At 47.0% G+C, this 23,182-nt stretch overlaps 2 protein-coding genes across 2 annotated transcripts; both read left to right on the forward strand.

The window, feature by feature from the left end:
- Positions 1–3,932: 3,932 nt before the first annotated feature.
- Positions 3,933–18,560, forward strand: Mcemp1 (mast cell expressed membrane protein 1). The gene is made up of 8 exons (XM_059248985.1): positions 3,933–4,075; positions 4,284–4,373; positions 5,290–5,421; positions 5,549–5,599; positions 5,689–5,835; positions 6,476–6,546; positions 18,181–18,233; positions 18,314–18,560. Exons 1-8 carry the CDS (start codon positions 4,021–4,023, stop codon positions 18,558–18,560), a joined length of 846 nt encoding a protein of 281 aa, XP_059104968.1. The 5' UTR covers positions 3,933–4,020.
- Positions 18,519–21,230, forward strand: Trappc5 (trafficking protein particle complex subunit 5). Its single transcript, XM_059249543.1, has 2 exons — positions 18,519–18,639; positions 20,621–21,230. The coding sequence occupies exon 2, from the start codon at positions 20,630–20,632 to the stop codon at positions 21,194–21,196; it is 567 nt and encodes a 188-aa protein (XP_059105526.1). The 5' UTR covers positions 18,519–18,639; positions 20,621–20,629; the 3' UTR covers positions 21,197–21,230.
- Positions 21,231–23,182: the final 1,952 nt, after the last annotated feature.

The raw sequence follows: 23,182 nt of genomic DNA on the forward strand, positions 1-23,182 counted from the left end.
CTACAAGAAGAGGCTCCTCTGATGACGGCTGAGCAAGACACTGATCTCTGGGTATTGCAGAATGTTGTTTGGAGACATGTTATTGCTGTATTCCTTTAGCATAACAATAGTATTCAGTTTTCCCATAGGCCCATGGCCTGTCCAGTCTCAGGTTCCTGGGCACTGTAGCAGTGTCAGACGAGGGTATCATCTCATGGAGTGGGCCTCAAATCCAATCAGATAGAGGTTGGTTACTCCCACCATGTTGTGCCACTATTACATCAGCATGTCTTTCAGGAAGGGCAGTGCTGTGGGTCACAGGGCTTGTGGCTGGGTTAGTGGTTGCCCTTCCAGTACCATGAACACTAGTCAGCAGGGGTGAAAGTTCTAGGTAGGCACCAGCTCCAATTCTCCGTGTTCAGTGAGTTATGTAGGTGTTGTCTTCAGCAACAGGGCCTTACTATCAGTTTGTGGAGAGCAACCAATAGCCTTGGCAGTAGCTGGGGTTGTTTGGGGGTTCCCATGGGGGTCCCTTTTCCCGACAATTCAAGTAGACGTAAATCATTCCTGGCACTGGAGGGTTCACTTGGTGGTGAAAGATGTCGAGCTGGGGCACTGTCGCCCTCTTATTTGGTGACGCTATTTAGATTTCTTATATATATATATATTACACACACACACACACATATATTATATATATTATATATATATACATGGAAGCTTCAAGAGGAGCAGGTTTGTATATGACCCCTCAAATGGCTCTTACTGTTAGCTCTTCCCCCCTGTATCCCCTCCCTTACCCTCTCTTCCTTCCACCTTCCCACTTAATCCTCCCACTCTGGTCTCCCCATAACTACGTCTTCTATTTCCTCTTCCTTGAAGATTGCCCCTCCCCCAGTCTCTTACTCTATACCTAACCTCTGTGGTTTTACAGATTGTAGTATATATGCTGAAGGTTTAAAAGCTAACATCTACACATAGAGAACACATACCGTATCTGTCTTTTGGGGTCTGGGTTATCTCATTCAGGATGATTTTTTTTTCTAGCTTTATCCATTTACTTGCAAATTTCATGATTTCACTTTTTTCCCCCTTTGAGACAGTGTTTCTCTGTACAGCCCTGGCTGTCCTAGAATTTGCTTTCTAGCCCAGGCTGACCTCAAACTCACAGAGATCGCTTGACTTTGCCTCCCAAGTGCTGGGATTAAAGGCACCACCCCTGCCTGGCATGATTTCACTTCTTTTAATGGCTAAATAATATTCCATCGTGTGAATGTACCAGATTCTGATTATTCATTTGTTGATGGACATCTATGCTTTAGTAGTCCTTTGGGTATATGCCCAAGTGTGGTATAGCTTGTTCTTGAGGTAGATTTATTACCAGTTTCCCAAGGAACTGCCACACTGATTTCTATAGTGGTTATACAAATTTACAGCCCCACTAGCAATGAATGAGTGTTCCCCTTTCCCAGCATGAGCTGTCATTTGTTGTATTGATCTTGATTGTTCTGATAGGTGTAAGATGAAATATCAAAGTGGTTTTAATTTGCATTTCCCTGAAGGCTAAGTGTATTGAACATTTCTTTAAGTGTTTTTGAGCCATTTGAGTTTTCTCTTTGGAGAATTTTTTTTTATTTTTATTTTATGAACATTGGTGTTATTGCTGCATTTTATGTCTATATGAGGGTGTCAAATCACTTGGAGCTGGATTACAGACAGTTATGAACTACCATGTGGGTGCTGGGAATTGAACCCAGGTCCTCTGGAAGAGCAGCCAGTGCTCTTAACCACCGAGCTATCCCTCCAGTCCCCTCTTTTGAGAATTCTGTTAGTTCTGTATCCTATTTTAAATTGGGTCATTTGTTTTCTTGCTGTCCAGTTTTTAAAGTTCTTTATATATATTGGATATTAGCCCTCTGTTAGATGCGTACTTGGTAAAAATCTTTTCCCATTCTGTAGGCAGCTGCTTTGTCCGAATGATGGTGTCCTTTGCCTTACAGATGCTTTTCCGTTTCATGAGGTCCCTTTTATTAATTGTTGATCTTAGTGCCTGTGTTCTGTTCAGAAAGTCTTTTCCTGTGCCCATGAGTTCAAGGCTATTCCCCACTTTCTTTTTCTCTCAGAGTCAGTGGATCTGGCTTTACGTTGATGTTCTTGATCCTTTTGTAGTTGAGTTTTATGCCAGGTGATAAATATGGATCTATTTGCATTCTTCTTTGTAACATGAATCTATAAAGGTATTATTAATAAAAAACCTGGAGCCAGATATTGGGATGAAGCTGAGAGATCAGAGGAATAGAACAAGCCAGCCACAAGTTCTTACAGCTAGGAAATCCTCAGCCCAAGAGAAAGCTACTTCCTGTATACTCATGCCTATATACCTTTCTGTGCCCTGCCATCTTACTTCCTCTCTCTGCCCAGCTACATCACTTCCTCTTTCTGCCCAGCTCTATCACTTCCTGTCTATCTGTACAGACCTCCAGACCTCTAGTGGTGGGATTAAAGGCGTGTGCCACCACGCCCCGATGAATCTCTGCCTTTCGAATGCTAGGATTAAAGGCATGTGTTACCACTGCCTGACCTCTATGTTTAATACAGTGGCTGGCTTTGTCCTCTGATCCCCCAGGCCAGCTTTGTTTGTTAGAGCACGAATAGAACATTATCGCACTTCTTCATGCAGCCATCACATTCGACCAGCACTACTTGTTGAAGATGCTATCTTTGTTCCAGTTTGTATTTTTGGTTTCTTTGTGGAAAATCGGGTGTCCATAGACATGTAGATTTATGTCTGGATCTTCAATTAAATTCTATTGATCAACATGTCTGCTTTTGTGCCAATACCATGCTGTTTTTATTACTATAGCTCTGTAGTACAATTTGAGGTCAGTGATGGTGATACTTCCAACAGTTCTTTAAATAAATAAAGTCTCAAAAAATTTAAGACATCACTTAGACAGAATATAGATACTCCATGCAAATGTGCATGCATATTCATGTGGGCATCATATTACAAAAGAATGCAAATGAACATGTGGCATACATAGGTGAACTGTGACTGAAGGCATTTGGAGGTTGGCATGTGCATGTATGTGCATGCCTGTGTGTGAGCCAGGTAGCGGAGCAGATAGATGGAGTGAGTGCCTTTTTCTTCTGGTGTGTCCACATGGAGGGGAGAATACCCTGGAGATTCCATCAGAGCAATTTTTCAGGATATGGGTCTGCCCTTAGTCTTGGATGTAAGTGTGGGGGGGTTAAAGTGGTTTTCCCTCCTTGCCTCACATCCGCTTTGCTCTCTGTGGTGCCTCAGAGAGCGCGACCTTGGCTCCCGTGGCGCAATCAGTTAACACGTGGTACTTATATGAGAAGTAGAACTTGGATGGGGTGGGGTTGAACTATGGAGTGGGGCTGAGAGGAAGGTGTTGTGGGGAGAGGAAACTCAGCCATTGTTCTAAAAGTCCGATTCTGAGTTGATACAGCTTTTTTTGTGGAGACAGAAAACAGCAGAAAAGCTGGTCATGTGCGGCACAACTGTAATCCCAGCTGTGGAGGTGGAAAGAGGGATCCTTAGGGCTTGTGGCCAGCCAGCCTTGCCTACTTGGTGAGCTCCAGGCTAGTGAGAGATGCTGCCTTAAAAACAAGGTGCCACTGCCTGAGGATCAATAGCTGGGGTTGTCCTCTGCACACCCCCCTCCACCATACACAAAAGTCAGGGAGATGAAGTCAGGCACATTCTATCTGTCTGTTCCATCTGTCTGTCTTCCACCCAGACCCCCTGGCTTCCTTAAAAACCTCTCTTCTGTCCCTACATGTAGGGTCCCTTCTTGGCCATCCAAGAAACTTCCGTTGCTCTAAAGACTCGATGTGGAAGCTGAAGACACCTCTGAGTAGGAGATCTGGTGTGGATCCCTGAAAGGAGATGAACCCTTCTTCCCTCCCCTCCACCCTCAGATTTCCCCATTTCTTCCGGTAGGTGGGGATGTGTGGACACTTGGAGGTCCAGGGCCCAAGGCTGTGGTAATCTGCTTGAATCAACCAAGCAGAATGCAGGCATCAGCCTTCCAGGATAAGAACAGGAGGAAGCCAGGCCACAATGAAGGTCAGGACACTTGGGTGGGAATAGGAAATGAAGAAGTTAGAAGTGGGAGCGGTCAGGAGAGAAGAGCTCCTTCCTCGGGGGGCTCACAACACCTGCACTGCTTAATTATAAAGCTGACTTTTGTCTTTCATGCCTGCTTTATTATAACCACCAACTCCCCAAATATCTGGATGAGTCTCAACATCTCCTCTCGCCAAATCATACACAGGTACTCACGATCCTAACTATGAGAATATAACCTTGCCCTTCAGAAACAAGGACCAGCTCAAACTCAGTGAATCAGCACCAAGGAAACAAGGTGAGTGGACACCTGCTTGCCCACCCCAACCCCAAACTTAAGGAGTATGTGGAGAGGGTGAGTGCTGGGGAGTGTGGTATTGGTGGCATTAGAGATGGTGATACAGCTGTGGTTTTGGCTCAGTTGGTAGGGAGATTGCCCAGTATGCACAAAGCCCTGGGTTCAATCCCCAGCTCTGTATAAACTGGGTGTGGGTGCACACCTATTATGCCAGCATTTGGGAGGTCAAAGTAGAAGTTAAAGGTCATCCTAGGCTATATAGACAGGTGGAGGCTAGCCTGGGATACGGGAAACCTTATCTGACTAACTAGACTGTGGAACTGGGGAGGTGGATAACTCAGTGATTAAAAGTAATGCCGCACAAGGATGAGGACCAGTTCAGATTCCAGTACCCTCAGAGCAAACCAGGTGTCCTGTGCATGCCTGTCACCCCAGCACCGAGGAGTGGAGATGAGGGTCACTGGGGCCTCACTGAACAGACAGGACAGTCTCGGCCTCAAAGAAATAGGTGGAGAGTGACCGAGGAGGATACCCTATGCTTCTCCTTCTCTCTCTGTCTCTGTCTCTCTGTCTCTTACACACACACACACACACACACACACACACACACACACACACACACTGCAGTGATGGTACTCCGGTGGGGGTAGCATTGCTGCTGAGATGATGGAGGTGGGGTTTCTGAAAACGCTTCTGGCAGTGCTGTTGGCTCTGCTTTTGTCTTTGAGTGACAGAATTGGTTGAGAGGGATGTGATGGTCAAAATGTAAGGAATACAAATTGGTAGTACTGATGCTGACTGACTGGGGATGTCCTGGGTGGTCTCAATGCTGGTGACAGGTGTTACAGACAGTAACTGGCTGGTGGGGGGGGGGGGTTGGGCTCCGCAGCTCATGTGTCCTGTGCTTCTGTCCCAGCCCAGCCCAAGCCGTCACTGGACACACCCCAGGTCCCCCCTTGGTTGCACAGAACCATCATGATCTTGTATGTCCTCCTCGCTCTGATCTTTTTGTCATGCATCATCCTCTCTGCTTTGGTCCTGGTCAAAAGTAAGTGATCTTGGGAGCTGGGATTCCGGGATTTCCACCGGTTCTTCTCCCTGCTCTCAACCCCGTTTCCAAGAAGGCTAAAGGGGGGCATGGGGACTTCAAAGCTTTCCTATCCTCTCCTAAACAGATTCGGAAATGTCGAGGGAGCTGTGGAGCCTGAGAGGGGAGCTTTCGAATGGTGAGTGGGAGGTGCAGAGGAGGCCCACCGTGGTGCTGGCGGGGACAGGAGCCGTGGCCATCTGAACATCTCAAACTCCACGCCCTTAGTCTCAAACACAGTGCTGAACTGCCAGGACCAGCAAAGGAATCATTGGAAAGTGGTCCAGCAGGGCATCCAGGAGGCCAAGAACAATATTGGTGTGGTCTTGAGCAAAGTGCAGAGTGGAAACGACAATCTGAAGACGGTGCCAGCAGGTACTCCTTGCAGGCCTGCCCTCTTGGGTGAACGTGTTTGGACAAACAGGGTGCTGGTTACTCAGGCAAGATGGGTGGGTCCTGCTCTCCGGACTTGGAAGGGGGCAATAGATGTTTCCTCTGAGTTCAAGGAGAGGGTGTTTAAACACTAGTGAGGCTATGGATGTGGCCCAGTCAGTAAAGTACAACATGAGGACCTGAGTTTATATTCCCAGGACTCAGGTAGGAGCTGGGCATGGTGGCATGGGTCCATAAGCCCAGTGGTTGGGCAAGGGTGGTAGTGGTAGAGATAGGCAGATATATGTGGCTTACTGGTCAACCAGTCTAGCCAAATGGGTGAAACCCCAGGTTCAATGAGAGATCCTATTTCAAAAAATAAGGTAGATAGTCCTAAAGGAAAACAGCTGGCTGACATCAGCTTCTGACCTCTTCATGTATTTGCATATACAAGTGCAAACACACATGCACACACTACACACACACACACACACACACACACACACACACACACACACACCATTCCACTACTGTGAACCTCCAACACCCGAATCTGCTTCACTCAAACTGGAAACTGCTAATGATATCAGGGTTTTGCCTGCGGTCCCACCCCAGATGTGGCTGTCTTCTCTCCTCCCACCAGATATAACGGAAATCAAGAAAATCCTTGAGAGGCTAGAGAAGAAAACACCTGCTCGTAAGCCAGAGCCAGAGGTGGGCTGGGGTGGAGTTCCAGACCTAGTGCTGGTCTGCCTGACCTCACGTCTCTCCTCTCTGACAGAGCCCAGTAAATAAGAGGACATCGCAGCCACACCTGGAAGGCCTCGGGATTGCACCTGCTAGTGAAGATGGCTGGAGTGAGTCTGCCATTCATCCTCACAGAGAAAATTATCCATCCGGGGGGATGGGTGTTGAAGAGTGTGCCTGTGAAAGTGAACATTTTGTGGCATATGGAGTTTCCATGCATCCAAGGAGAAGGTTAAGTTATGGTGGAAAGAGAACATGGAAGTCACCGCATGTGTTACTCTTTATGGGTGTGTGGCCAGACATATATGAGGATAGGCCTGTCCTGGAAGACAGCTGTTCCTGTGAATCCCCCAAGTACGTCATTGTGAGTGTAGGTAACATGTGAGATGTGCCTCCCCATTAGCTTGAGCACGCATGTGTGCATCTGGCTATTGTTTGTGTGTGTTGACTGCAGTGGTGGGTGATGTCCACTCTGGGGATGTACTGTGGTGCAGATCATTCCTGGTGTTCCTGGCTGTGTCACCTTGTGTGTTCAGAGCATGTGCACAAATGCACCCATTAATTTCTGCACTTGTATTTTATGATTCATCAAGATAAATGCCAAGAGAAATGATGACTCTAGAGCTGTTATTGGGTCGTCTGTGGGACAGAACTTCAGGACCTGGAGGGGACACTGGATTTAGGACTTGGATTTGGGGATGAGACAAAACACTCAGCCCTGTAAGCCAGGCATGATGCAGCTGGGCTTTAATTCCATTACTTGAGATGCTGAGGTAGGAGGATCATGGGTTCAGGGCCAGCTCTGGCTACAAAAGATGAATTGGGGTGGGTAGTGAGCTGGCGCAGAATGTAAAAGGCACTTGGCCAAGCCTTACCTGAGTTCCATCCCTGGGACCCCCACAGTAGGAGAAGAGAACCACCTCTGACCCGCACACGCATACCGTGGCATATGCACTATAGTGTACCACAGAAACATTTGCTCACCCATGCAATGGATGATAGAATAGAGCTTATTGCTGCTCTATTCACAATAGCCAGGAAATGGAAACAGCATAGATGTCCATCAACTGACGGTTATGAAAATGTGGTGCACGTATACACGATGGAATTTATTCAGCACAAAAGAAAAATTAAATCTGCAGGAAAATGGATGGAACTGGAAATCATTGTGTTAAGTGAGATAAGCCAGACCGAGAAAGACAAAGACTATATGTTACCTCTTATATGTGGAGTCTAGCTGCGCGCGCGCGCGCGCGCGCGCGCGCACACACACACACACACACACACACACACACACACACACACACAGAGTGGAAGGAAGGATACTGGGGCGGTAGGGTCCTAGTGGGATTGGGAGCCAGGAAGATGGAGGAGCAGAGAATTGAGGGGAGAATCAACACAAACTAGATACCTATGAAAATGTCATAAAGTAAGCTAATTCAAAATAGCAAAATGCTCAGGGTAGATTTCAGCAGGCAGCTGAGCCGGGTAGACACGCGCGCCCCCTTGCGGCTGTTCTCCCGCACAGCCTGGCTGTGCCTCTCCCCGCCCCTCCCCGTGCATGAGCCCGCCTGGCACCCTTTTTACCACTCAAAGCGCCGGTGAATCACCCGGTGCAGTTTCGGTGAGACCCCCGCCCTGCACCGGCGTCGTCCTTTCTCTGCATCTCAGCCGTGTCTCCCATTCTATCTGCCGAGTCTATAAGCTACCCGCCCCCCCCATCCCCCCGCCTTTTCTTTTAGGGTGATGGCTATAGTCTGAGTATGTCTTTAAATTCCCCAACAGTCGTCTGGCTAGGGCGTCCTTCGTCTTTTTTCTAAAGCTCCAGTCCCCACCACGTGTGACCTCCACGACAGCTTATTGTGTCCGTTCTCCTCTGGGGACCTCGCCTGAGTTTGCCCTCCCCGGGCTTTTCATTTTAAACTCGAATACATTGCCCTCTAGACTCCGTTTGAGTCAACTCTTCCCGCCTCAGTGTCTTGATTCTGACTTTTCGTTCTGGAGCTATGGAGACTTTATAGACTTGTATCCCAAATAGAATTAGGGGTGACATAAATCTGTGTTCCCTGGGCCACGGCCATTGATAATTTGCCTCCAGAATAAATTATCTCTGATCTCTTTTGAAGTGAGAGTTTGCATTGATAGGGCAGAGGCAGGAGGATTGCTGCAAGTTCAAAACCATCCTGGGATATATATAGCCACACTAAAAAATGTAATTATGGTTATTTGGGGGGGGGATTATTAGATGGCGGTGGATGCAAAATGCTTGTCAAGTACACTGGCAGAAACTTCAGGTAGGCAGGAGAGGAAGTGGAGAAATCTCTGCTACGGGTCTCAAGTGTCATATGAGGACAGCGTTTTAGTTCCTGGACCCTAGTATTCTGCCAGTTGATACATTCCAAAAGGTCAGACAAAGAGAACCCAACATAAATTGTAGTTAGGTTCTGGACCTGTAACATTCCAACCTCTCCACAATCACTGAATCTCTATCAGTGGATCAGCCTTGCAGAAGGTTCCATAAAAGGTGCAAATTCCTTTGCTCACAGCCTCCAGTGTGCTGCGGGTACCAGCAGGGCTTGTGGGCTTAGGGTAGTCTAGCCAGCTTGTTCTGGGGACCCTAACTCTGTCTGAGTCCTAGATGCTGGGATTATAGGTGACCCCACACATGCCTGCCTGGCTTTTAGGTGAGTTCAGGGGATCTGAGCTCTGTAGGTGGAGTTTCTCTGTGTCCCAGTAGTTGCTCTCAAATAATTACCCATATTTTTTTTATCTCCCCTATGCCACATGGTGGTACCTTCTTTCAACATAGCACGCTCATCTTGCTTCTTTCTGTGTCCCTCTTGACTCCTCAGACTTTGCTCCTCTTCTTCCCAGCATCCTCTGTGTCTTGCTGTTCTGCCTATACCTCCTGCCTAGCTACTGGCCAGTCAGCTCTTTATTAAACTAATCAGAAGGTGCCTTGGCAAAGACACATCTTCACAGTTTACAAAAAGATTATTCCATAACATTTCCCCCTTTTGGTCTAATTAAAAGAGAAGGTTTTAACTTTAACATAGTAAGACTATATACAACAAAGACAGTTATCAAGTAAGAATAACAACATCCAGTCCATTTGTATTTGGAAAAATTAGAGAAAACACTCTATTATTTATCTTATCTTTGTGAGTCCAAAGTTTTATACCTAATTTACTTTTTATCATAACTAAGGAAAACTATAAGCTTAATTACTAAGTCTTTGTTAATTCCATCAAAGACCCCAGAAGGGTGTAATATTACCTGAGTAAACAGGAAGTACAGAGCAAACAACTTACAAAACTAAGAAATGACAGAAAGAGCTGGCTGCCTGGACAGTCACCTAAGGTTCCTCTGCAATGTTAGGGCATCCATCTTTGGCCTACAGGCCTAGCATATCTGACAGACTTTTCTGTCAAGTAGGAATTTTGAAGGACTGTCCCACCTTGTCTTGGCAAAGTTCAACAGCTGCTTTCTTTTGTGTCCTGCTTTTTGTGTCCAATTTGGACAGCACACTGTCAGCAGTCCAGGCAAGGGCAGTTTCTTGCCCAGTGGCTAACTTTTGTCACAAAGAAAGCAAACTCCATATGGAGTTTCTTCAATGCCCATCATCTTCACTGAAGTATATTGGTGCTGCCAGGAGCAGACATGTCTCATTGTCATAAAAAGCCTTATGTTATTAAAACATTTTAAATGCCATACTCTTTAGATCTATGAAGTGTTTGAAGACAACCTGTTTATCTAAAATATATTTGTTTGACCTTGAAAACATCTAACATGACTACAAGTTTGATTATTATAGATGATGAACTACTAACCTGTATTTCTTAATTATACATTGTATTTTTAAATGAGCTGTATAAGCACAATACACCAAACAAGAGTAGAAACATACATATAGTATAAAAAATAACTTTAAATTTGTATCAATAAACCAAAATCCCCACCAATGTAAAATATTTTGAGATTAATAGTTGTTTTTTGGATTAAAGGAGATTCAATAATCTACCCTTTTTTCCTATCATTCCTTATCATATACCTCTTTTTTCCTTTAGATATTTTTTAATTTAATTATTGTTTAGTCTTTTTTTTTCAACTAATGCTGTGGGCCGCAGGAATATATTATAAGAACTCAGCTAGTTATGGCAAAGTCACTACATAAGGAATCAGGGAATTCCTCCAGAGGAAGCCAAATCCCAAGGAATTTTTGGTGTTACTTGGCTTGTTATATATCAGCTGTATTCTGTTATGAAAGTCATGTGTGCCTTCATAGTTTTCCCAATTGACTTTTCCCCAAGAAGGGTTAACAGTGTGGACTGATCACTCTCTGGACATACACATTCCAGGTATTTGGAGAACAGCCTCAGGAAAGGCTTTCTCTGGAATCAGACATATCCCTTGGCCACTTTCAAGGACTAGCAGTAATAACAGTCCACATGCAAGTCTCCTGATTTAAGGTAAATTCCACAAGGAGACACCACCTAGGTCAGGTGGACGTTAAGTAATAGCTTTACACAATTCAGCTCGGACCCTCCTTTCTTTCTTTTCTTTTCTTTTTTTTCAAGTGAAACTTATGGAATAAGAACTTGTTTATTTCCATAATTTAGCAAAATTGTTTTATTTTTCTAGATTTAGAAAGATAAAAAAAATCAAGAATGAGAAGGCAAATATTAACATATACATAGATCATGAAGACAAAAAAACAAAAAAGACCAAAAAAAAAAAACAAAAACAAAAAAACAAGGTAACTGGACCCTCCTTTCTTACAGCCTTACTAACTTTATAGACTGCTAACTCCTTACCTAACCACTTCTAGGAATATTTAGATAACCTTCTGCACTGACAGCTATGCTCAGCCAGAACCCCAGTTCAAGCCTCCCTCTAATTATCATCATTGGCAGCATCCGGCCAGGTCCATCCCCAGATGGAGGAAAGTACCTTATCAAAGATACCTCCGTGCTTTCTAAGAACAGACTTAAGCATCCAGGCTACCCATTTGAGAAGGCCTGGCAGATATGCCAATTAAGCTTTACTTCCTCCTTTCCCAAACCTTACCTCTGGTTCCAGATCTCCCTTTAACTATCACCAGAGGCATCTAGCTGTACACAGGTTGCCTAGCGACTGAGCACACTTTCCCCCACCCTGCAGAAAAATGGCAGATAGCTCGGACAGATAGGAGCCACAGGAAAAAAAGAAGGCAGTTTTATTTTCTCCCATTGACCTAGCAACTTATAGACTCTTAACATTTTCTACCAATCATGTTTAAGACTATAGTTGAGCACATAAGATCCCTCTTCTTAGATATTACCCGAATTTAGCCTTTAGTTAATTCATTTGCCCATTGGTCACTTCCCTTTGGGGTTGCAAATGATAATTAACGGTTATTGCCTCCCTATGTGATTCTTATCACCCCTCCGTTTGACCCTGGAAGCCTGGCTTTATATACCAGGACTTCCAGGGCACAGGGGACAGAGAAGAGAAAAGAGAATGGAAGAACTAGACGGGTAAGAACTTGAGAGGAACAAACTGAGATGGGGAAGAATTAGATTGAAGGGCTAGAGGAGAGCACCAGAGGAACGAGATGGAAGATGAGGAAGAGTCAGATGGGGAAGTACTAGTTGGGTAAGAACAAGATGAAAAGGACCTAGATGAGGCAGAGTTAAGACGAGAGAATTAAGATAGAACTTAGAGGAAGCAGTAGATAAATATAGAGAGAAATTAGCCAAGAAAGAAGCTAGACATGAGAACAGAACTGAAGCTGGGTATAAAGGATGTTATGCCAGAGGAATTAAAGCAAGTGGACTATGGAGCTCGGTGTGCTGAGATTCTATTTCCTGAAAATAGTCCTCGCCGTTAGTAGTTCTGTCTCCTGAGCCCCTGGGATGTATAATACTAAGGCTGGTTCCTCTAATATTATACAAGAAACTAAGACCAATAACAATTTGTAAACCCCCCCCCCCCACTTAGATGATAATAAATATCCATAACCCATTTCTTGGGAATGTGGGCATTGTTCTCTAGACTATTTCCTGATGTTTGGGGGCATTGGAAACTTTGGGAAACCCTGAGTAAATTCAGGATAACGGTTAAGTCTTGGCTGGAGTAGTTTGTGAGGCTGGACCATCTCAGCCAGCAGCCTTGAAGCTGATTTGATGCAGAACTCTCAGGAAACTGCAACAGAGGCACTCTGAGATGCTGAATCACCTGGGCCATTTGTTTTCATTGATGTAAGTTCCCTTGCTCTGAAAATACATAAACTTTTAAAAGGCAACATATATATCTGTATTAGTACAAGTATAGTTTGTATGTTATACACAAATTAGCCAAAGATGATTTTTTTAAGATTTATTTATTTATTATGTATACAGTGTTCTGCCTGCATGTATGCCTGCAGGCCAGAAGAGGGCACCAGATCTCATTATAGATGGTTGTGAGCCACCATGTGGTTGCTGGGAATTGAACTCAGGACCTTTGGAAGAGCAGCCAGTGCTCTTAACCTCTGAGCCACCTCTCCAGCCCCAAAGATGATTTTTTGTTTTATGTTTGAGCAGGTAAAATATACATTACATGTTTTGTAGTTTTTTTAAGGCTTATTTCCTTATGTCTGTAGTAAGGATTTTCAGGGGTGTTCCTTGATCAAACCCGATCATCTTTAATCTGGAATAAATCCACAGCCTCTCATTTCCTGTGGAAATAAAAGCATAACCTCTCTCCCACAGCAACACATCTTTTGACTTCCATTTTGAAGTCAAGACATTTTTTAAAATATATAGGTTGATTTAATCTAGTAGTTTTCATAATCCAATGTGGCTTAGCAGCTGTCCTTTCTTTATTAGCAATCAGAAAAATCTAAAGACAACACAATAACATACAGAATCCAGATTCTCTGTGTATTTTCCATCTTTACATGGCTTACTATATTTTTTTACTTTATACCTTTTAAAGGACTTTATATTTTTAAATTATTTTTTAATCTATGACTGTCTCTATCCTTTCTTTTTTCTCTCCCAAACCTAGATATATTTTAAAACACATTGTGACCCATTTAGAGGTTTTTTTTTCCATCTGGATCTGTTTTTACTGAGCATCTGTATTGTTTTTTGATCACATGAGACAAGTCTTAAACTGCTACGTCAGCCAACACCTGTGTAGCTTAGTTTAGTGCATGGGTAGCATGGCCCTCTGATATCAACATGGCCTCAGTTGGTGGCCTAGACCCTGAGCACTCCCACAGCCTTCAGTGGTAACATGGGCCACAGACATTATCACAGACCCCACCTGCAAATGGACATTTCCTATCTCAACCCCAGTTCCAAATAGCCGACTCAAAGGCTGAATATGAATTATAAATGCTCAGCCAATAGCTCAGGCTTGTTACTAGCTAATTCTTACACTTAAATTAACCCATATTTCTATTTATGCTTTGCCATTTGGCTCATGGCTTTTTACTTCATTTTTTACCCTTCCTGCTTGCTCAGTGGCTGGCTGGAATCTCTCTTCACTCTAGCCTCCTTCTTCCCATCCTTCTCAGTTTTGCTTTCCCACCTAACTTCCTGCCCAGCTACCAGCCTGTCAGCTCTTTATTAACCAATGAGAGTAATACACATTCATAGTGTAGAAAAGGATTGTTCCACAGAACCCACCTGCAATAGGGTCACGGACCCAGACATGGCCCTCAGCAGCAGCACAAGTCTGGATATCACACGGCCACAGGTGGCAGCCCATTCCTCACCACCATTGCGATTCAGTTTCGATTTTCTCCACAGTTCATAAACCACTCCACTTCTCCTTCTCTCCCATTTCTCCACCACATACCTATTCATTATGGTGGTGCCCGTCTGCCCAGGCTGAGGGCGCCCGGCACGCCTGTGGCTGTCTTCTGTCCACCCTGCACCAGGCAGGCCTGTGGCTGTCTTCTCTCTGCCCTGGTCACTCTTGATTTTTAATACTGGGAAGAAATGGCAGCAACAAAGACAAGAGGAAACAGAAATGGAAAAGGAGGGGAAGGAAAACAAAGAATGTGATCTCAGTATCTATTATAGTGTTTATTTATAGGGAGAGTCTTGGTAGTGTTGCTTAGGCTGGATTCAAGCAATTCTCCTGCCTCAGCCTTCTGAGTATCTGGGATTACAGGTATATACTATCATGCCCAGTTTCTTTCTTCTTTCTTTCTTTCTTTTTTTTTTTTTTTTTTTTTTTTTTTGTTTTTGAGACAGGGTTTCTCTGTGTAGCCCTGATTGTCCTGGAATTTGCTCTGTAGACCAGGCTGGCCTCAAACTCACAGAGATCCACCTGCCTCTGCCTCCCAAGTATTGGGATTAAAGGTGTGCACCACTACTGTTCAGCTCATGCCCAGTTCCTTTAATGATTTTAAAATAGCATTTTTGTGATGAAAGGATAATATTTTGTGTCTTAGTTAGAGTTTCTATTGCTATGATAAAATACTACAACCAAAAGCAACTTGGAGAGGAAAGGGTCTATTTGGCTTACATGTTCACATCACAACTCATCCTCTAAGGAAGTCAGGGCAGGAACTTGAGGCAGGAAGTGAAGCAGAAGGCATGGAGGATCGCTAGTTACTGGCTTGCTCCTCTTGGCTTGCTCAGCCCATTTTCTTATACAATCCAGGATCACCTGCCACAGTGAACTGGGTCCTCCCACACCAATCGCCAGTTGAGATAGTGCCCCACAGGCTTGTCTTAGGGAATCTGATGGAGGCATTGTCTCAATCAAGGTTTCTCTTCCTAAGTATGTCTAGGTTTGTGTCAAGTTGATAAAAACCCACCAGGACAATATGGGAGATATTGCTAATTAAAAACTGTATTGGGGCTGTTAACCTGAATTCTATCCCAGGACTCAAATACAAATCACAAAAGTTGTCTTCTGACCTCTACTCACACCATGGCACACACACATACAAACACACATACATGTATACAAAATTAATAAAAATGTAATAAATTTATTAAAAATTAGATTTATTCATTTTAAACTATGGGTGCTTTGACTGCATGTGTGTATATCCACATGCATGCCTCGTGCCTGTAGAGGTCAGAAGGGAGCATTGAATCCCTGGAATGACTGTGAACCACCATGTGGCTGCTGGGAATTGAACCCTGGTCTTCTGCAGGAGCAGCTAGTGCTCTTTGAAGGGACACTAGCTCACTTGAGCATGTGGCTCTGGCAGGGCTTACCTTTCTCCCCCATTCTCTCTGCCTTGCTAAAAACCATTAGTTTACCCAAAGCTAAAGCTAGCCACCAAGGTCTAGTCCCTTATTTGGCCACTTCCTCCTTCTGAGGCTGACTACCAAAGTCCAGCAATCAGAAGCCTCCTTTGGCTCACCTAATTAACATGCCCAATTAAAATTAAACACCTCATCTAACGTGGGGTTTCCCCTTTTACCTATATAAACCACCATTTTCCTATGGGCCACATCTGTGTCCTCTCTATCCAGAGGCAGTCCTCTGTCCCTCTGAGACAAATATCCCTGCCCCTCTCCCTGGTTCCCGTCCCCTTCTCCCTCACCCCCTATCTCCTTTCCCACGGCACCCTAGCCCATTCTAACACAGACCTCCCGTTTTCTCTGAAGAATGACACCTGCGAGGTCATTGGCTGCTGTTTTTGGCCAGAGTCAGAAGCAGCCACTTAACTTTTCTTCCCCACTTAATAAAGGATCTCCTTCTGGACACTGGCGTTTGGATGTGGTTTGTGGCTAATCCCGGTCTGGAGGGAGCCTCTACTGTGTGGGAGTCCTCTTCACTCTTAACCACTGTGCCGTCTCTCCAGCCCCCAAACGTAATAAAACATTTAAAAAATGGTATTTTAGGCCAGGGGATTGAAGGGCTCTAGTAGACCTGACCACGGCAAACACATGCCTGAGCACTGCAAACACACGCCTGAGCACGGCAAACACATGCCTGAGCATGGCAAACACACGCCTGAGCATGGCAAACACACGCCTGAGCACGGCAAACACATGCCCGAGCACGGCAAACACACGCCTGAGCACGGCAAACATGGCACCAGCAAGCTTTGTCCTTTGCCCTTCTCTCTCCCTTGCTAAACCGTTAGATGACATCCCTGAAGCAGCCTCCAAGGTCTATTCCCTTATTTGGCCACTAACTCATTCCTGAGGCTGATCACAGAGATCCAACTATCAAAACATCAAGGTCCAGCAATCAAAATTATTGTTTGGCTAACTATACCCAATCAGAACTCACCAACACATCCTAGCTCATTCAAACACAGACCTCCCCCTTTTCCCTCCTAAAATTAACAGTTGCAAAGCTGTTTGCTGCTGTTTCTTGTCTCTTTGCCTTGCTTAAGAAAGGATCTCTTTGTGTTTGGTTTGTGCTTGGAAATTCGTGTTTGGGTGTGGTCTGTACCTAATCCGGGGTCCAGAGGGGAGCACCCCGCAGTACAAGGGTCCCTCTAGGAATAATCCACTCTTTGGGTTGCTCACTGCACAGGATGAGGGCCTGATTTCAATTCCCAGAATCCATATGTTGGTGCACAACTGTAATCTTGGTGCTGAGGAGACAGAGACGGGATCCCCAGGGCTCATGGTCAGCCACCCTGGCTGATCTGGGGAGCTGCAAGTACCAGCAAGAGACCCTATTTCAAAAATGAAACCAAAGCCAGGTGTGGTGGTGCACATCTTTAATCCCAGCAATCAGGAGGCAAAGGAAGGTGGAGTTTGAAGCCAGCCTGGTCTACACACCTAAAGTTGATCTCTGACCTCACGGGCACATGACCACTTCCTCTTCCTTCTCCTCTCCTTTGAGACAGTGTCTCATTATGTGGTCCTGGCTGGCCTGGAACTCCCTATGTAGATCAGGCTGCCCTCGAACTCATGGAGATCCACCAGCCTCTGCCTATTGAACACTGGTATTTATTAAAGGTGTGTGCCCCTATGCCTGGTTACATGCACATTTCTGCACTCATGAACACACACACACACACACACACACACACACACAATTAACATGAGCTTAGAGTTGAGGGTGTGTGGCCCTGAGTTCCATACCTAGCACAGAAAAAACAACTTCGCTTACTGTTTTATACCTTTTAAAATGTGGCTGCTAGGAGGTTTTAAATTAAACATGTGGGGCTGGGGCATGGTTCAGATGTAAAGCACTTATCTAGCATGTGGGGGGGGGGGGCCTGGGTTTCATCTCCAGCATGTAAAATAAATCAATTAAACATGCAGCTGACACAAGACTGTTGGAGATATGAATAGACTTCAGGAGACAATGACCTACATTCTTTCTGCCTTTTGCATTTCCTCTTATCAAGGTCAGCTAAACACAGGAAGAGCTGGACACATATGTGATCCCAGTGTCCAGGAAGCCAAGGCAGGGTATCTAGATTTTGTGGTCAGTTTGGACTACACAGCAAGGCTCTTTCAAACAACCAACAGCCAATCACCAAACAGAACAAAAAGATTAAGGGGCTGAGGAGGAGTCTCAGTGGATAAAGTACAAGCATGTCGACCTGGGTTTGATCCCCAATGCCTACAAGAAAAAAGCCGGGTGTGTTGGCGCACACCTGTAACCCCAGAACTGCTGCCAATGGTGTTTGTGTGGCAGACAGGATTCTCTGAGACGCTGGCCAGCTGGCGGAAATGGTTACCCCAGGTTCAGTAAGATAGACCCTGTCTTAAAAACAAGCCCCAGAGCAATAGAGACAGCCTCAGTGTCAACCTCTGGCCTCTCCACACAGGAGTGTGGGCACACCGGACACAGACACACAAAGGAAATACAAACACGGTCCGATGGCTCCGCAGAACTGCCTGCTGCTGAGGCTGATGGCCCGGGAGGACACGCGCGCCCCCTGGCGGCCGCTCTCGGTCACCCACCACCCCGCCCTCCGTGCACTGAGTCCAGCCCGCAGACGCCTGCGCACTCGGGGCCTTTTACGACGCCGTCAAGAAGTTCGGCTGAACCTACGGCAACCCAGTTCCGGTTGAGACCCTGCCGGGCTCAAGACCCTGCTTCCGCGCCCAGGGGCCCGGTCTTCTCTCCGTGCGTCCCGAGCAGCGTTCCCGGGTCAGTCTGCTTTGGGTTTCCGGGGTGATGCGGGTTTCGGGGTCCCGGCTCTTGGACAGCTCAGCCGAGCGGCCGTGTGGCGCGCTCTGCACGGTCTCCTCCCTGGCTGGGGAGCAGGACGGTCCATCCCGATCCGAGACCCGGTCCCTAGGACCGCCGTGTAGGGCGGGCTGTCGGCTCCAATCCAGGAGTGACGAAGGCTTCACCTGGAGACGCGACAGGGCCCCGCTCCGCTGGGGAGTCTTTCCTTCCACCTCCGGATTCCATTCCGGTCTCCATTCACAGCTGGGGCTCCCGGCGCCTCCCCCGCCCCCTCCGGCTCCCCCACCAGTTCCCCCACCGTCCGTGCAGCTTTCTAGAGAGTTTGGGGAAGTGCGACCTCCCAGCGGGGATCTCTTCTGTAGTTAAGGGTCGCCGTGGAGGCGACGTCCTTTCTGACAAATAGACACCTTCATCGCCGCCCCCCACCCCCGCTAGGATATAGGGTTGAGGATTTTCCTGCACTCTTCTGGCGTGGCCTTGACTCACCCCTGCCCCTTTCTGTCAGTCACTTGCTTTCCTGGATGGGTTGAGCAGGAAGGTCTGCAGGGTAGTCAGGGCTGGAGCACACGCCAGCTAGGGAAAACATCATTGACTGTCCTCTGTCTCCTCTCCGTTCCTCAACCCGCACTGGGCTGTAGTCAAATACCTGATAAAAGCAACTAAAAGAAGAAAGGTCTGTTTATTTGGCCGTCGACAGGACGTGGCAGGAGTGTGAGGCAGCTGGTCTCATTCCGTCCACAGTCAGAAAGCAGAGAGATGAGTGATGCGCTCAGATGACTTCATCCTTTTTAGTCAGCCCTGGGTGGGGGGGTACCCACATTCAGAGTGGGTCTAACCTGAGTTAAACTTACCTGGAAATCCGGAGGCGTGTTTTCATGGTGATTCTAACTCTAGGTAGTGAAGATGAAGAGCCATCACGCAGGGTCTCACTGTGACCTAGGTAGTCCTGGAACTCACCCGGGCTGGCCTCTTACTGCCTCAGCCCCTGAGTGCTGGGGTCACAGGTGTGCACCTCCACACCCAGTTTCATTCTCCTGCTCTGTGCTGACTTCTTTTTTTTTTTTTTTGGTTTTTCGAGACAGGGTTTCTCTGTGTAGCTTTGCGCCTCTCCTGAAACTCACTTGGTAGCCCAGGGTGTCCTCGAACTCACAGAGATCCGCCTGGCTCTGCCTCCCGAGTGCTGGGATTAAAGGCGTGCGCCACCACCAGCCAGCCATAAGAAATCTCTTGAGTCTCCAACTTTGGGATCGTTTCCATTGCCCCCCATTAGTCCCGTGTAAGGATTCCTTTTTAATTTTTATTTTTAATTATGTATATGCCCATGTGTCTGAGTGTGGGTTTCTGCGCGTGAGTGCAGTGCCAGCATAGGCAGAGAGGCGTGGACTCCCTGGAGCTAGAGTTCTAGGTGGTTGTGAGCCACCCGAATTGGGTGCTGGGAACTGAACTCCAGTGCTTTGCAAGATCAGTACATGCGCGTTGGTGCTGGCCATTTCTCCATCTCGTCCTCCTCCTTTCCTCACTGGCTGGCAAGATTATAAAGCTCTCTCTTAGCCGGGCGGTGGTGGCGCACGCCTTTAATCCCAGCACTCGGGAGGCAGAGCCAGGCGGATCTCTGTGAGTTCGAGGACACCCTGGGCTACCAAGTGAGTTCCAGGACAGGCACAAAACTACATAGAGAAACCCTGTCTCGAAAAACCAAAAAAAAAAAAAAAAAAAAGATTATAAAGCTCTCTGATGTTTATGCTTTACTTGCTAAACCTCATGGGGTGCATTTTTGCAGCGGTCTGAGTGCTGGCTTTCCTTCTCATGTTTGGCACGGTAGTGCCCAGTGCTGGTGCAGATGGGTTATGTGGATGTCCCGGAGCCCCTCCTGGTTCTCCCTCTGGCCCTTGGTGCCAGGCCTCGTCCATCATCACACTGACTTTTGGTCTCCCTGCAGGGTGGTGGCATGGAGGCGCGATTCACGCGCGGGAAGTCGGCGCTGCTGGAGCGCGCGCTGGTGCGGCCACGCACCGAGGTGAGCCTGAGCGCCTTTGCCCTTCTCTTCTCCGAGCTGGTGCAGCACTGCCAGAGCCGGGTCTTCTCGGTGGCTGAGCTTCAGGCACGCCTGGCCGCGCTAGGCCGCCAGGTGGGTGCCCGCGTCTTGGATGCCCTGGTGGCCCGCGAAAAGGGTGCCCGGCGGGAGACCAAGGTGCTGGGTGCGCTGCTGTTCGTCAAGGGTGCGGTGTGGAAGGCGCTCTTCGGCAAGGAGGCCGACAAGCTGGAGCAGGCCAATGATGACGCTCGCACGTTCTACATCATTGAGAGGGAGCCGCTTATCAACACCTACATCTCAGTGCCCAAGGAGAACAGCACGCTGAACTGTGCCAGCTTCACGGCGGGCATCGTGGAGGCCGTGCTTACGCACAGCGGCTTCCCCGCCAAGGTTACAGCACACTGGCACAAGGGGACCACACTCATGATCAAGTTCGAAGAGGCCGTTATCGCCCGAGATCGGGCCCTGGAGGGACGCTGACCCCACAGGAGATAAAGGATGAGCAGATCCTGTTCCCAAGCTTGTGTTGTGTCTTGTGTAGGGGCGCCAGATCTGCCCACACCCTGATCCGGGTCCTGAGTCCCAGGCTGAGGGAGTCTGGAGGCAAGTGTGTCAGGCACAGGTGGAGAGTGAAGAAGTGGACAACGGGCTGACCCAGCTTCTGGCTTTCAGATGGTGTTGGAGGGTTGGGTGTACTGGGGAGATAGGGCACCTGTGGAATTATCATAGGGGGCTGCAGGCTGGAGAGGTGGGGGCAGGGATATGAGGGTAAGAGGGACCAAGGCCTGGCAAACTGCCGGTGCTATAGCCCAGATGGTAGAGTGCCCTGGGTTTGATTTCTTATACCACATAAACCGGGCATAGTGGTGCAAATTGTCTCATCCCAGCACTAGGAAGGTAGAGGGAGAAGGATCAGAAGTTCAAGGCCATCCTCTGCTACTTAGCAAGTCTGAGACCAGCTTTGGCAGCACGGGACTCTTTCTTAAACAAGTTTCAGGGAGGGGTACTCTTCTCTTGAAACTCACTTTTCCTTAATCTACCTTTGCTCTAAAGAAAAAAAATAGATAGTGAAGGAGAGGGTGGCTGTGCCTAAAAATATGTGGAGAGTGGCGATTCTCCCTTTAGACCTTTGCTACTCAAAGTGGCTTGTGGACTGCCGGCATCAGCACCAATATCAGCGTCAGTTATCAGCATCAGCACCAGCATCTAAGGCAGCATCAGCATCACTGTCCCACATGCAGAATCACTGGTCCACCAGACTTACTGGACCAGAATTTGCATTCTGGCCGCATTCCCAGAGGTATCCTTGGGTCTCTTAATTTGAGAAGCAGTGCTTCAGGGCATCAGAATCACCTGGAGGACTTTTTAAAACTCAAGTGGTTGGGCCCTACCCCTACAGTCAGATTCTGCGGTTTTGAGGTGTGCCTAAGAATTTGTTTCTGGTACATTCTGGAGAGCTGCTGGGTGCCCCAGGGATTACACTGAGAACAGTGGCACACCAGCCTCTCAAAGGGGGAAGAGCCCAGGATCAGCTGGAAAATGAAAGGTTTCAAGGTTAAAACACCACACACACACACACACACACACACACACACACACACACACACAGAGGCACGCACGCACGCACGCACGCACTTTGTTTTTTCAAGACCGGGTTTCTCTGTGTAATAGTCCTGGCTGTCTTGGAACTCTCTTTGTAGACCGGGCTGGCCTTGAACTCACAGAGATCCACCTGCCTCTGCCTCCCAAGTGCTGGGATTAAAGGCATGGGCTACCACCGCCCAGCTTAAGGTTAATATTTTTAAAATTTATTCTAAGACAAGTTGTTGTCAGCTCAGGCTGGCTTTGAACTTGCTATATGTTTCATGATGACCATGAATTCCCAACCCGTCTAACTTTACCTGAGGTTGGGCTTTTAACTTAGTGGCTTGTTACATTGTTACTATTTTAGGAAGTTTTAACTATGTTGTCCTGGCTGGCCTGGAACTCACTATGAGATCTTGCTGGCCTCAAACTCACAGAGGTCTGCCCACCTCCTCCCTAGTGCTGAGATTAAAGTTGTGCACCACCACCCCTGGCTTTTTTTTTTTTTTTAAACTATGTGTATGTGTGTAGGTTTATGAACATGAATGCAGGTGACTGGAGGCCAGAAGCGGGCATCAGACCCCCTAGAGCTGTTGAAGGTGGTTGTGAGTCATTTGATGTGAGTGTTGCAATCTGAACTCCATCGTTAGGAAGAGCAGTGCGTTTTTAACTGCTGAGGCGTGTCTCTAGCCCTCTACCTTGTTTTTAAAATTATTATTTATTTTGTGTGTACATGTAGAGCCAGAGATGTGAGATGTCTTCCTCAGCTGCACTCTACCTTAAACATCTTAAACAATGTGTTTATGTATTTTAAGTGTGTGGGTTGCACATGCCACAGGGTAGTGTGGAGATTAACTTCCAGGACTTGTTTCCTTCCACTGC

Source organism: Peromyscus eremicus, chromosome 23, assembly GCF_949786415.1.
Source record: "Peromyscus eremicus chromosome 23, PerEre_H2_v1, whole genome shotgun sequence".
Lineage (NCBI taxonomy): Eukaryota > Metazoa > Chordata > Mammalia > Rodentia > Cricetidae > Peromyscus > Peromyscus eremicus.